The 13,413-nt window shown below is 63.4% G+C and overlaps 1 protein-coding gene across 1 annotated transcript in view; it reads left to right on the top strand.

The window, feature by feature from the left end:
• Window positions 1-994: 994 nt before the first annotated feature.
• The window catches only part of CORO7 (coronin 7), a 37,559-nt gene continuing 25,140 nt past the window's right edge, over window positions 995-13,413 (top strand). The window contains exons 1-7 of the mRNA XM_065645180.1: window positions 995-1,095; window positions 4,346-4,442; window positions 4,751-4,825; window positions 6,440-6,510; window positions 6,892-7,075; window positions 7,683-7,759; window positions 8,909-8,959. Coding sequence (XP_065501252.1) covers window positions 1,036-1,095; window positions 4,346-4,442; window positions 4,751-4,825; window positions 6,440-6,510; window positions 6,892-7,075; window positions 7,683-7,759; window positions 8,909-8,959 — 615 coding nt within the window. The 5' untranslated portion in view covers window positions 995-1,035. The remainder of the gene's footprint in view (window positions 1,096-4,345; window positions 4,443-4,750; window positions 4,826-6,439; window positions 6,511-6,891; window positions 7,076-7,682; window positions 7,760-8,908; window positions 8,960-13,413) is intronic.

Here is a 13,413-nt window from a genome sequence, read left to right on the forward strand (position 1 = left end):
CAGAACCGTGGAATGGGTTGGGTCGGAAGGGACCTGCGGAGCTCATCTGATCCGACCTGCTGCCGTGAGCAGTGACATCTTCGGCCGGATCAGGTTGCTCAGAGCATCACCAAAGTGCATCACCAGAGAACCGAAATAAAGGCTGTTCTGAACCCAGCCGGCTGTGCCAGCAGCCGCCTGCGCGGGGGTGGGAGCTTTTCTCTAGAGACAAGGGTAATTCGTGCCAAGGTCTCTCCTGCCGTCGTTACCGCGGCTTTGCCGCGCCCGTCAGCAGATGCGCGGCCCCGCGGTGTGCTGGAGGCCACGGCAGCGCCGGGGGGGCCGTGTCAGATCCCGGCTGCTCTCGCCGTGCACACGCCAGTGTCACAGCCCGGGCGGTGGGGAAGGAGACCCGGGCCGCACCGGGTGTGGCTGAGCCGTGGCTGGACCCGGGGGGACCCGGTGGGCGCGGATCCAGCCGTCTCTTCCTGCCCCCTCCCCGGCAGCTGTCGGTACACAAAGGTTTCTGTTCACCGCCGGCTGCGAGGCCGGGGAGGGGACGGGGACGCGGAGCCCACGGGACGGGAAACCTCCCGCTGTGCCCCCCGCACTCTGCCCGGTGGAACAGCTGCCATTGTTTCCGGAGGGACATTTGGGCGACAGCGGGGGGGTCGCAGCCCCGGGTGCCCGTGGGTGGGCAGCTGCCGGGCGGGAGCCCCCGAATCTCTGCAGGAGGCGGGGAAGGGGCTGCACCCCGCGAGACGGTCACCCCCGGGGTGGCCCCGACGCCGGGGCTCAGCCCCACGGGCGGGGGCTCTGAGGAGGGTCCCGGGGAGCGGCCGCGCCGGGGTGGCGCACTCTGTCCCGCTAACGGGGCCCTCGCCGGGCAGGGACAGCCCGGGGCACCGAACAGAGGCGGGGGCGGGGGGCGTGGTCGGGGCTGACCAACAAGGGCGTGTCCCGGGGCGGGGCCTCGGGGGCGGGCGTGGTCGGCGGCCCCGGGGCGGGCGGAGCGGCTCGGCTCGGTTCGGCGCGGCTCGGTGCAGCCGGAGCAACATGAACCGCTTCAAGGCGTCCAAATTCCGGCACACCGAGGCCCAGTTGCCCCGCAGGGAGGTGAGCGCCGCGGGATGCTCCCCGCTGTCCGGTACCGGGGTCGGGGGGTGGCGGGGCCGGGGCTGCGGGCGGGCAGGGGCAGGACCAGGACCAGGACCAGCACCGCAGCATCGATGGGGCGGCCCCGGGGTGCCGGTGGTGCCGCACCGGCAATGCGCGGCTTCGGGTCCCGCTGCTGCGGCCCTGCCGGTATGACGGGGCCGTGCCCAGCTCCCCGGCCCGGTGCCCCGCCGTGGTGCGGCAGCGTCGCCCGGACGGCCCCTCCTTGGCACCCGGTGCGTCCTGCCCCGGCGTCCACGGAGGTTTCCTCCCACGGATGTTTTGCAGCCGGGTGCTGGTGGGGAACCCCAGCCCTCCCGGGGCGGTGCAGCCGGTGCCACTGGCTTGGGGTACTGGCCCCCGTGGCGGCAGGGAGCCGGGCTGTGCTCCACCTGCCATGAGACCCTGGCTGGGCATGGCTGGCACAGGCTGTTGGCCACTGGTTAATGCTGCCCACCGTCCCAGCTCAGCTTGGTAGCTGGCTGGTGCTGGGCCCTCCCCAGGCAGCCCTGGCTCGCCCGTGCTGCCCGGGGAACTGTGCACACTGAGTGTGAAACGCTGGGCCCCGCTCCTGCCACCCCACTTCCGCAGGCAAAGAGGAAGCGCTGGGGGCCCGTGGGACAGTGCTGAGCCCCGTCACCCTTGCCACGAGCTGTGGAGATTGGCACCGGTGAGGCCAGGCAGGTCTGGTGGGTCCCACGGGGCAGCACAGAGCCAGGTGGTGCCCAGCTCCGGCCTCTGCCCCACACGTAACCAGTCCCAACCCTGCCAGGAATCATGATCCATCTCAGCTCATGAGATGCTGGATAAGGGACATGCAGAAGGGACAGTGTGGGCCAGTTACATGGTACAGGATGCTCTGGTTACCAGTCGTGCCAAGGTGGCATGCAGGTGTGGGAGGCTGGTACCCTTCACTGTAGACCATCTGGCCGGAAGTGGAGAGCTCATGCTGGGTGGGTGATGCTGCTAAAAATCAGCACATCTTGCTGCCTTTGAAAGGAATCTGGTGGCACCAAAATGTTTGTCTCCCAACCCTTGGACATCAGTGCTCTCCTTCGCTGTAACTTCCCAGCCAAGCCATCCTTGCACCAGGCTGGCCTGTCCTGCACTTAAATGACTCTGCAGACCAGGTGGGCACCCAAAACATCCTCCTGAGTTTCAGCTGTATGAGGGGACATGGTGGCCCCTGCCATCATGCCCAGCCTCAAGCATCCCAGCATCCCTGCGGTGTGCCAGCCTCAGTGAACCTGCAGAGCAGGTCACTGAAATCTCAGCCAACTGAGCATTTAGCTGCAAGCCTCAGAGTGCAGATGAGCTGATGCCAGTGGCCAGCCTGGGGAGCGTGTGTGTCTGTGAGGTGTAGGTATTGGGGTGCCTTGCCATGGGAGGTTATGGCATCCTCCGGGCAGGGACGTTCCCGTCAGCGCTGCCCTAGTGTTGGTCACTGTGGTGGGGGAGCTCTGCGGGACACGGATGGATGGTGTGCTCTTGTCCTTGTGTGCAGGGAGGCACCTGCCCTGCCTCCGGTAGCCCACGCCAGGCTCAGTGCACAGGAGGTGGCATTTCCTAAGGCATTTCCCATCCAGGCATGAAATGTGTCCCTGGGAAGCAAGGCCACGTCACCCAGCTCTGCAGGGCAGGACGTGGGAGGTGGACGTCTCATCTCCAAACCCATCTCAGGTGTCACAGCAGGAAACACTTCGTGTCCTTGGCCAAGCAGGTTGTTTGTGGAGGTGAAGGCAGACACTTGACCTGGACAGATCAGGAAACACACTGTAATCATGAAGGATCACATCTGAATTGCTTCTCCCCTTCAGGCAGCATCTACGGGGCTCTGCTGGCAGTGGCACCCTGAAAACTTGTGGTTTGTTTTAGGGCTGAATGTTACCATGTATGTGCTTTACTGGCTGCCCTGACACACTGTGGGAAGGATGGCACCTCTGAGGGCTCCTGCCTGCGTGCGGGGATATTGGGGGGCTAGGACAGACCAGATCAGTGGTCCCTCTGCGAAACCTTGCTGCAGGGGTCCTGCGTGGTACCCCTGGATGCTGGGGGCCAGATGAGGCTGGTGACTCCCCTCACCAAGGGACCAGTGCAGGGGTGACCGGGCACAGATTGTGGGACCCTTCCTCTTGGGTCTTGGTCACGCTACAGACCTGTTCCCCCTCCCCACTGCAGCTCCCGACCTACCTGCTGGGTGTGGGGAGAGGAACCTCCCTTTGGCAGGAGAAGGGTTAACACGTCTGTCACTGAGCAGGCTGCTGTGACAAGGACCAGAGGAAGTGCTACAGGAACTGCTGCTCTCTGTCAGGCCTCCAAAGGAAGCCGTGCAAGGAGAGGAAACCTGGGGCTCGGCCCTTTCGGGGCTGCATGCACAGCTGCCTTCCCTGCAGAGGGCTCTGCCCTCTTTGTGGGGTACCCACTGCTCTGGACCCCCGCTACAGCTCTCCACCATGCTGGTGGCTCCCGGAGGTGTACAGGCATGGTGGCACCTGTAAAACACCGGCTGTCACCTTTGCTTGAGGGTTGGACTTGGCCCTGGGTGTGCCGAGGAGTTCCTGGTCCCAATGGCCACTTGAGGCCGGGTGTCTGTGTCACCTGGAGCAGGTCCGGCTGGCACAAGGTGTCCCAGCGCTCCACGGGTGCAGTGCTCAGCCGTGGAGTAGAAGTGAGAAACACTGCAGAGTGGGATTTTGGAGCTGTCGTGCAGTTCCTTGTCCATGCAGGAAGCACGCTGCCAGAGGCATCTATCTGCCTCAGTCAGCCGCACCCTGACCTCGTGGTGCTTCACAGCCCAAGAACATTTGTCCCATCCCAAATTCCCCAATATCAGTTTATTACAAACTCTTCTGAGCCCTTTCTGCCATGGGAGAGCCCAGGGCTGGGGCAGTTTCAGGGAGAAGCAGCACTGGGAGCCAGGATGCTCCTGTCTCCCACTCCTGGCAAAGCTGGCCCCAAAGCCCCAGAACATGAGCAGCTGCATTGCCCTGGCCCTCCCGGAGAATGGAGCCCTATAGATTGCCTCCAACATGACTATGTTGGTGTTGGCAGCCTCCAGGTAGTGCCAGGTCCATCGGTGCGGGAGCTCCGCTGGGGCTGAGGGTGTCTGGCGATGCTTTGTTGTCTCCCCTCCAGCCGGGCTCTGGCCACAGCATTGGGTCCCTCCAAAGCAGAGGCATCTCCTGATGTGGGTTTTCCCTCTCTCCCCCAGGCCTGGATCACAGGTATCCGAGCGGGCTCCATTGCATCCTGTGGGAACCACGTGAAGGCCAGCTGCCGCTGGATCGCGTTCAATGCCGAGGCAGTGGGTGAGGCACAAGGGAAGGGGTGCTGAGCGCGGCTTGGGGGGGTGGGAGGGATTCGCTCCCGTGGTCCCTGCGGAGTTGGGTGAGGGGACAGCCCCAGGGACCCCAGGAGGCTTGAGGGCAAGTGGAAGAGACTTTCCCTGAGTTTCCCCAAAGGTGCTGACAGTCCCACACCTCTTGGCTTGCATTGCAAAGCTGGGTGTCCCCCCGCTGTGTCCCAGGCTGTGGGGGTTCCTGGGAGCATCATGTGGGCCATGGGCAGGCTGGTGACACAGCTGGTGACACAGCTGTTCTCGTATCCTTTCCTGCAGGTGTGCTGGGCATCGTGCCACTGGAGTGCAAGGATGGAGGCAAGAGGACTGTGTCTCAGCTCTGCTGCCACTCGGGTGAGCTGGGGGTCTGCCAGCCCCACTCTGGTTCATCCTGTGCCTCCACTGCACTCTGCACTGGGGCACTGAGGAGCTGGGTACCACCTCCCACCCCCACAGGGGCATTTGCCCCACCATGGGCTGTGCGGAAGGGCTCAGGTGCTGAGTCCCGGTCAGGGATGCCATGTTGGGCTGTATCCCAGGCGAGGGGCTGGGGGAGCTGCTGGACTCTTCAGGGACCGTCACCCACAGGCAGAGTGACCGTGACAAGTCCCACTTATGTGCGAGGCACAAGCTGACTGCAGCCATACTGAGCACACAGGGCTCTGCCAGGCTGGGCTGTTGCTAAGGAGCCAGATTCATCCACATCCCTTCATCTTTCAAGCTGCAGTGAGGTCTGGACACGTAGCTCTTTCTCACACTCTCGCTCTAGCACACCCTTCCCGTGTTACTCATTGCACGCCCTGAAGTTCCCAGTACACCCAGTGCCAGGCTGGCGGAGGAGCTGGGGATGGTATCACCATGCGTGTACCTGGCTCCAGCGATGGAGGAACAGGCCAGACCAGCTGCTTCGTGGCCCTGAGCAGCTCTGCCGTGGGCAGAGTGAGTGCTGTGGGGGAAGAGGCGGCTGACAGCATGGCTATGGGCAGAGGGGCACATATCGCGACAGCGAGGACTCTGCCTCCTGCCTGGGCATAGGGATGGAGTGTTGAGGAGCCCGGGGTACCCTTCTTCTGGTGTCGGAGCAGCAGTGCCAGCCTGGCGGGCACTGACTGCCCGTTTCCCAAAAAAATTGCACCAGAGAAGCAAAATAGGAGCCGGTCACAGTGCTGCCGTCCTGCGAGCAGTGCCTTGGCATCACTGCAGCACGGGGAGCTGCACCGAGGGAGCGCTGGAGGGGTGCCCGGGGAGCCAGCACCTCATTAATGGCTTCTTAATGAGATTTAGCACCAGCCCTTTGAAGCCGGCTGTGCCAGAGCAACGCCTCCAAAGCAGGGAAGGGATTTTTCTCTCCTCCCAGGGCAAATGCAGCAGAGCGAGCTGCTCGCTGTTCATGCCTCCTGGGCCTGTCTTTCCGCAGCCTCCTGGAAGCAGAAAAGTACACAGTGACCTACTTTCCCAAGCATGCCAAATGCATCTGAGGGGCTGCTGCTGGCGGTGCTGGCCTTCCCCCCGCAGGGCCCTGCCGCCAGGAGACGAGGACGTTACAAAGGGAGCCTTATTACCAGCACGGCCTCGCCAGCCTGGCATCCAGGCCGGCACAGACACCCTTGTGCTGTTCATACTTCTCCCTGTCCCTCCTGGGGAAGTCCATCCTGACGCGAGAGCCAAATCTGGGTGGCAGTGGGTTAGACAGGGAGGTGCAATTGTGAGGTGTTGCCATTCAGGGCTCCCATGCTGCCCAGGAAGAGGTACCAGACCCTGGTGAACAGTGTGGAGGGCTCAGGCTCTTGCAGCAAAGCTGAGCTGCTTGGAAATGCCTGGATAGGGCTGGATCTGACCCTGGCTGCCCTTGTCTGCCTGCGCATGTACGTGTGTGAAAAGAGTCTGAGTCTGGGGAAGAGCAAAGGTGGGCAGCCACGCTGTCTGCAGGGGGGATGTGAGGACGAACCTCTGCCCTTCTCCTTCCAGATGTTGTGACGGACTTTGACTTCTCGCCCTTTGATCAGCTCCTGCTGGCTACGGGCTCTGTTGATGAGATGGTGAGTGCTCAGTGCCGGGGGTCCCAAAAGTGCACCCTGTGTTCCCCTGCGCATCTCTGGGATTCGCTGTAAAGCTCAGAGGAGATGGAGATGCAGGGATGGGAATAAGAGGAGCCCTGGAGAGGAGGGTACCAGCCTTGGGGAGTGGCGTGGGACACCCCCAGGCTGTGGGGGACAGAGCAGATGGTGTCAGCCAGGGATCAGCCCTCTCCCACGTGGGATTCCCACAGCTCTGATCTCAGTGAGCTGCGCTGAGGGTTTGCCTGGTGTCCTCAGGGACCAAAGCCTGGAAGAGCAACAAGCCCAGGTTGGAGTACAGCCAGCACCCAGCCAGGTCCAGCTCGCCTGCCCGGGGACTCACCCCCTCTCCCTGTGCTGCAGGTGAAGGTGTGGCGCCTGCCAGAGAGCGGCCAGGACATGCCCGGCAGTGCGGGGCTGACCCTGGGGCCCGGGGGGGCTCCGGTGGACGTGCTGCAGTTCCACCCCACGGCGGATGGCGTCCTGGCCAGCGGTGCGGGGAAGCGAGTCACTGTCTGGGACGTGGGGCAGCAGCAACCACTGACAGGTAAACACGGCCATGCCTGCCAGCTCCTGCCCACAGTGCGGATCTCCACCATGCTGGTGCCTGGGCTCAAGTCCGGACCTCGGTGTCACCAAGCAGGCAGCACGGGTGGCTTTTTGGGCAGGGAGCACTGCAGCCCCTTATGTGTGTGCACAGGCTTACCTACATTCTGATGCAGGGGTGTAACAGGCTCCTGTACTGCCCAGGATGGCTGTAGCATCCCCTGGGGTGGCAGGTCTCTCTCCCTGGATGTTCCTATATGTGGGTAGGTGTGGGTGCCGTGGGCCGTTGCTGACCAGCCTTGCCCAGAGCTCAGCTAACCCAATGGGGACAGGGGGCTGTGCAGCAGCACGGGGGTGTAAGTTAAGTGCCTTGTGGCTTTCCCAGGGCTCCTGCCCTTTGGATCGAGTTGCCGACAGTGTGGGGATGCTCCCTGCATGGATACGGCAGCATCCCAGTAAGTCCTGGCCCCTGCTCTGGCTGCCACTGGCCCTTCAGAAAGACCAGATCACTGCCCCAGGGGCTCGCAGGTGGGAGAGCGATGGCTCCTGCCTCATGCACAGGAGGAGCCCTGCCTGACCCCGCTCCTGAGCCTGCTTCCCTCCTGCAGCTCTGGACGCACACGGGGACCAGCTGCAGAGCCTGGCCTGGAAGGGAGACGGCCGCCTCCTCGGCACCTCCTGCAAGGTGAGCAGCTTGCACAGGCCACCTCCCGGTGGCACGGCATGGCATGGCACAGCATGGCGTGGCATTGCTTGGCACAGCATGGCACGGCTGGGCTGGCTGTGCCCTGCTCCTGGGGAGCAGATGGTGATTCTGTTTTGGGGAGAAAAAGGCAAAAATGGTGTCAGCGAGTGGTGCCAGAGCCGAGGGGGACAGGAGCGCTAGATGGCGCCTGCTGCTCGCTGCCCGCGCGCTGCCAGACGTGCTAGCTCGGGTTGTGCACAGGCCCTGCACAGAGGCCAAGCAGACCCGGTGTGCAGGCCGAGCGAGCAGGCGAGCATCCGTGCTAAGCATGCAGGCAGAGCAAGCACATGGGCTGAGCCAGCCGTCTCCCGGGTGCTGAGCGTGCGGGCGGAGCGCGCTGCCAGGCCCGCAGGCCGCGGGCAGGGGCGGGTGAGCAGGACTGAGCGCGCAAGCCCAGCCGAGCGTGCAGAGCCAGCCTGCGGGCTGAGCGAGCAGCCAGCCCCGCTCAGCGTGCAGGCCGAGCAAGCAGTTGGAGCCCTGTACCAAGCGTGCAGGCTGAGCACAGAGGCTGAGACCCCACGCCATGCCATCTGGGGTGCAGGTCACCCCCTGAGCCGTGCCGTGTGGTCCCCAAGGCCTGCGGCACTGCCATGCTGTGCCATGAGAGTCTCACTGGCACAGTGTACGCTCCCCAAATAGCACCCTGGCAGCAGGGCTGGCACGGGGGCACCCCCCTGCTTCTGCCCCTGCACCCCAGGCAGCCCTTTCTGAAGAGCATCCCCTGCCCTGTTGGGCTGTGGGCGGCTGGGCAGGAGAGGACTCACTCCGCTGCCTGCACAATGCTGGGCAGCGCTGGCAGGATGGAATCTGGGGGTCAGGCTCCAGCCCTGGCACTGCTTTGGAAGCTCCCCACATCTCTGGGAGCAGTTTTGATGGTGTTGAGGTCCTGGTGAGGCTATGGGGGTCCCGAATGTGAGGCAGGACCTGGAGGACAGCCTGCAAGCCATCTATCAGGGCAGCACTGCAGGCAGGAGAGTGATGAGCAGGAAGGAGGGGGGCCGCTCACTCCAGCCTTCTGCCTAATAGGGCCTGATATCCCACTGGCCCCGGGGCCCTTAACCCTCCTCTGTTTTCTTTTTATCTCAACAGGACAAGAAACTGCGGATCTTTGACCCCCGAGCCAGCCCAGCTGCCTCCCAGGTACTGTCCCTCCCGGGCGTGCTGGGCGATGTGGCGCAGGCAGCCCTGCCTGACCGCGGCCCCTGCTGCCTGCTGTGGGGTGGGCTTGGTGTCCCCAACTGTCCCAGCCCTGGCACAGCCTGGGAGAGGCAGTGTGCCGGCGTGGGCTGAGGGCAGGGGGAACGAGCAACCTCCTCCTGGTTCCTGGTGGGGTTTGGCACAGGGGACCCCTGCCCTCCTGCCGCGGCCAGCGAGCCTCCCCGGTGCACCGGCACGCTGCTGTCTGCCGGTGGGCAGCGAGCCCGAGCCCCACGGGCACGAGGGCTGCAGTGGGGCTGTGGGCCTCCGGGCTCTGTATCGCCATGTGGGAGCTCAACAAAAGGCTCTCAAGGGACGAGGAGCTGCCAAGGGTGAAGGCTGGGTGGCTGGATCCGCGCAGCTCAGCAAATAACAGCGATTAGGAAATAAGTAGAGGACTTAAGCCTTGACGTCGAGTTTAAACAGCCTCTTATTAGAGGTTTCCTGTGGCTTGGGGGCTCTGGCTGCTGGTGACTGCCATCCCTCGCTGCGGGAGGGGCTGGAAGCCTTTGGGAGGGGAGGGATGCAGTGGAGAACGGGGTGAGATTGCCTCAGCAGGCTCTGCCGCTGCTTGTGCCTCTGCTGCTGCTGCCGTGCCCATGGGCTTGGGCAGCTGGTGGCCTCCGGTGCCCCTGGCTGGGCACGGCAGTGACTGCAGGCACCGACCTGGGGGAGCCGGGGCTGCGCTGCACCAGGACTTGGGTGCTGAGCTCGCGTAAGACCCCCGAGTGCTTTCCGCGGGTGCGAGTGGTGCCCTGACCCTTCAGGCAGCCTTATAAATACAACCCCACGATATATAAATATAAACCCAGCGGATACAGATGCCAGCGAGCCATGGCAAAGTGCTCCCAGCCCTCAAGTGGCCCCTGTGATGCTCCCCTGCTCCAGGTGCCACTCGGCACAGCTGGAAGGTCTCGGTCTCTGCTCCCAAATTCACCCTGCGCCGATCCGCCAGCAGCCCCAGGCGCTGCTCCCCCCCACCCCCCGCCTACCCCCTGCTTCTCCCCTGGCCAGACCTGTCGGCTTGTCTAATGGTGTTTCGGCGAAGCTGTGAGCACGATGGGCTTGAGCCAAGTCTCCTGGGGAGGGTGGACTCTGTCTCGCTGAGCTATTAAAAATAACGTGTGAATGATGGTGGCTGTTCAAAGCAGGCAGCTCACTTCCCTCCGCCGCCGTCTGATCCAGCCCGAGGCCGGCGCTCGGGCTTTGCCAAGAGAAATATGCACCTTCGCTGCCGCGGCCGAGCACTGCCGCGCCGCAGCCCCAGCCCCGGCCGGCTGAGAATTGATGAAGATGTTTAGTCTTGGAGAAGTACTGCGCTGAAGGGGGAAACTTTAAAATGCCATAAATCCTCTGGAAGTTTGCACAGGGCTTGCTTAGCCAAGAGGAACAACACTCTTGTGTTTTGTTTTTTCTTTTTTTCCCTGGTTGCTGGAGGGCCGGGTTATTTGGAAAGGTTCCTTCTCCCGCGGGCCAGTGCGGTTACGAAACCGGGTGATGCCGGGGCCGCCGTGCGGTGCCAGCACCTTGCAAGCTTTGAAATTGCCTGTTTTTTTGCAGCGGTGAGCGAGGTGAGCGGCGTGATGGGTTTTCCAGCCGGGCTGGCCCCTGCGGCACCGCAGGCTGTTTCCTCCCCAGCAGGCGAAGGGCTCGGGCTCAGCACCACCGCCAGCTCACCCCGGTCCCTTTGCGGCACGTGGTGCTGAAGCCGGCCCTAGCAGAGGGCTGCTCCTCCGGCTGGTTTTCTTAATTTGCCAAGCCTGCCTCATTAAACTGTTCCTTTTTTTAGAGCAGGGAAAAAGGCTGAGAAGGAGCTAAAATAAGAGCCTGCAGAACGGGGAGGAGGGGTTGCTGCTGTGATGCCTGATGGAGCTCTGGGGTCTCAGGGATGCAGCACACGTGGGGCTGTGGACGGAGGATGGATGGCGAGGTGGGTGAGCTGCCCGCACCCTGCGGCCGTGCCCTCCATGGGGGCCTGACCCCGCATCCTGGTTACATCCATCACCGCTATTTTGAGCACGTCCTGGCAGCGGGCAGGAGAGTGTGACACAGCGCGGCCGGGATCTGGCTGACCCCAGGGGGTGCCTGGGATCTACCCAAGGCCACCATGTCCCTTGGGAGGGCAGTGGCCTCATTCTGCTGGACCCCCAGCCCCTTGTTGCTGCATCTGGGCTGGAGGAGGGAGACACAACCAGAGCAGCGCCTCTATGAACATTAAGGCTGGTCTTGCACCCCGTTGCTGAGCAGCATGTTGCCCTGGACCCCCAAAACTCGCCTTGGAGATGCTGGGGCCATCCCTTTGCTGCCAGCGGTCCTTCTGTGTGCCCCCGTGCAGCTGCGCTCCCCCTGCCTGGCTGGGTTTGGGTCCTTCTGGAGCGGTGCCATGAGTCCTGTCCTCTGCCTTATCCCCTGCAAGGCCGTGCAGCCCCGGCCACAGCCCCCATCCCCTCCCACGGGTGTTCCTGGTTGCCCTCCTCACCTTGACCCTCTCACTGAAACAAGTCACATTCTCTCGCTTCCTCCCGGCTGCTCTGCCAGGGCTCATTGCTTCTCTGCTCCCATCTGCCCTGCAGTGCCTGGGCAACCCCCAAAAAATAGCCCCACCACCTTCCCTTGGGACGTGCCCTTGAGATGCATCATGTACCAGCCGTGGCCCTTCAGGCCTGGGGGGACGGGGCTTGTGGACAGGGTGCTGAGCGGGAGGTCGGAGCAGCAGGAGGGTGCCCGTACCCCGGCTGATGCCCCAGGTGGATCAGCAGGACCAGCACAGGGCAGTGTTTTGGGTATGGCCTGCGGACTAAAGTGGCATCTCTGCTTCCCCACGCCCCTGACCCTCCTCTCCTCTGGGTCCTGGTGAGCCCTGTGTCCCCCGGGCTGGGGGGTAAGCAGGCCCAGCAGCACCCTGCCTGCACACACGGGCCAGGGTCTTGCCTGTCTCCTAAAGCTGCACTCTCTAAAATGGGGTGCAGGGAGAAAACATGAGACCTTCAGCTGTACATGCATGTCATTTATACATCAATCAATATAGATCTGCTGGGGGTGCATCCTTGAAAATATTTTCTGATGGAGTGTGCAATCAAAGACACTTGGAGACACTACTGGAAAGAAAGGAGGTGGCTGGTGGGGGCAGAAAGCTACTACAGGGTGGAGACCGTCCCATGCTGTGCGGGCAGCGTGGCCGCAAACACTTTGGTGCCGCAGCTTGATGCAGCAGAGCCACGTCCCCGGACGCAGCGTGGCTCCGGGCTGGCGGCGTGCGGAGGCGAGGGGCTGCATCCCCCCGCACGCTGCGCGCTCGGGCGAGGGGCTCCAAGCATCTGGCTGGCACCTGGCTCTCGCGGCAGGGCCGGGCGGGCGCCGGCAGTGCCGGGCTGCGGGGCCGCTGTGAGCGTGGCCAGAGTGGGAAGGAGAAGAGCCGGCTTCGTTCTCATGAGAAACTTCCCCTGCCGGCGTTTCAGCAGGACCGGGGGCGAGGGAACGGCCGTGCGCGCCGGGTGAGCACACGCTCCTGCTCACGTCTTAATGAGTTCTTGTTTTAATGAGCAGGACCAGGGTGGAGGGACCCTGGGGGCAGCTGGGACGGTGTCCGTGTGGGTTTGTCCCACACCTGGTGTGGGGCAGGACTGTGCTGTCCCCCCAAGGCTGGGTGTGCCCCATCGCTGCATATGGCCCCCAGGGTGGGAGAGGGACTCCAGCCCCTCTCCCAGACTGGCCACCATCCCATGGGCCACATCAGCTCCCGCCGCAGTGGGAGAATACAGCATGGAGAGGTTCTCCGTGGGCAGCGTGGCCGTGGTGGCAAGGTGATGCTGTGGCAAGGTGGAGATCTAGGCTGGGGTGACCCGGCTGTGCCCACAGCCAGGACCCCACAGATCCCAACCTGTCACCTCTGCCCAGGATCCGCCTGTCAGCTCGGCGCTGGTTGGGGACCACTCGCCAGGGGAAAGCGTATCAGGACGTAGAGACTTTTTGCCTTCCTCCCCCCCAGCCCATCAGCGTGGTATCCCACGCTGGGGTCACCCTGGGGGTACCTGACTCCCAGCCTCAGCAGCAGCTTCCTCCGGGCTGGGGGAAGGTCCACAGCATCCCACATTCCCAAGGAGACCGTGGGAAGCTTTGAAAAAGTTGGCCTGACTCTGGGCTGCCTATTTATAGCACCGCACGCTCTGCGCTCTCATGCTTCTGTTCCCCAGCGTAGCTGCACGAGACTGTTTATATTTCCTCTGCTCTGCTTCCCCCTCGGCCGTCCTTCCCAGGAATGCCGGTTGGTATGGCAGACATGGGGAAGTTGAGGAGGATTCGGGATGAGCAAGCAGCATCGCAAGGGGTGCGAGGGCACCAGCTTGCCCTCACCTGGGTGCCCGTCCTTCCCTCTGAGGACGGCCATGCTGGCTTGG

Source organism: Caloenas nicobarica, chromosome 14 (genome assembly GCF_036013445.1).
Source record: "Caloenas nicobarica isolate bCalNic1 chromosome 14, bCalNic1.hap1, whole genome shotgun sequence".
Taxonomy (NCBI): Eukaryota; Metazoa; Chordata; class Aves; order Columbiformes; family Columbidae; genus Caloenas; species Caloenas nicobarica.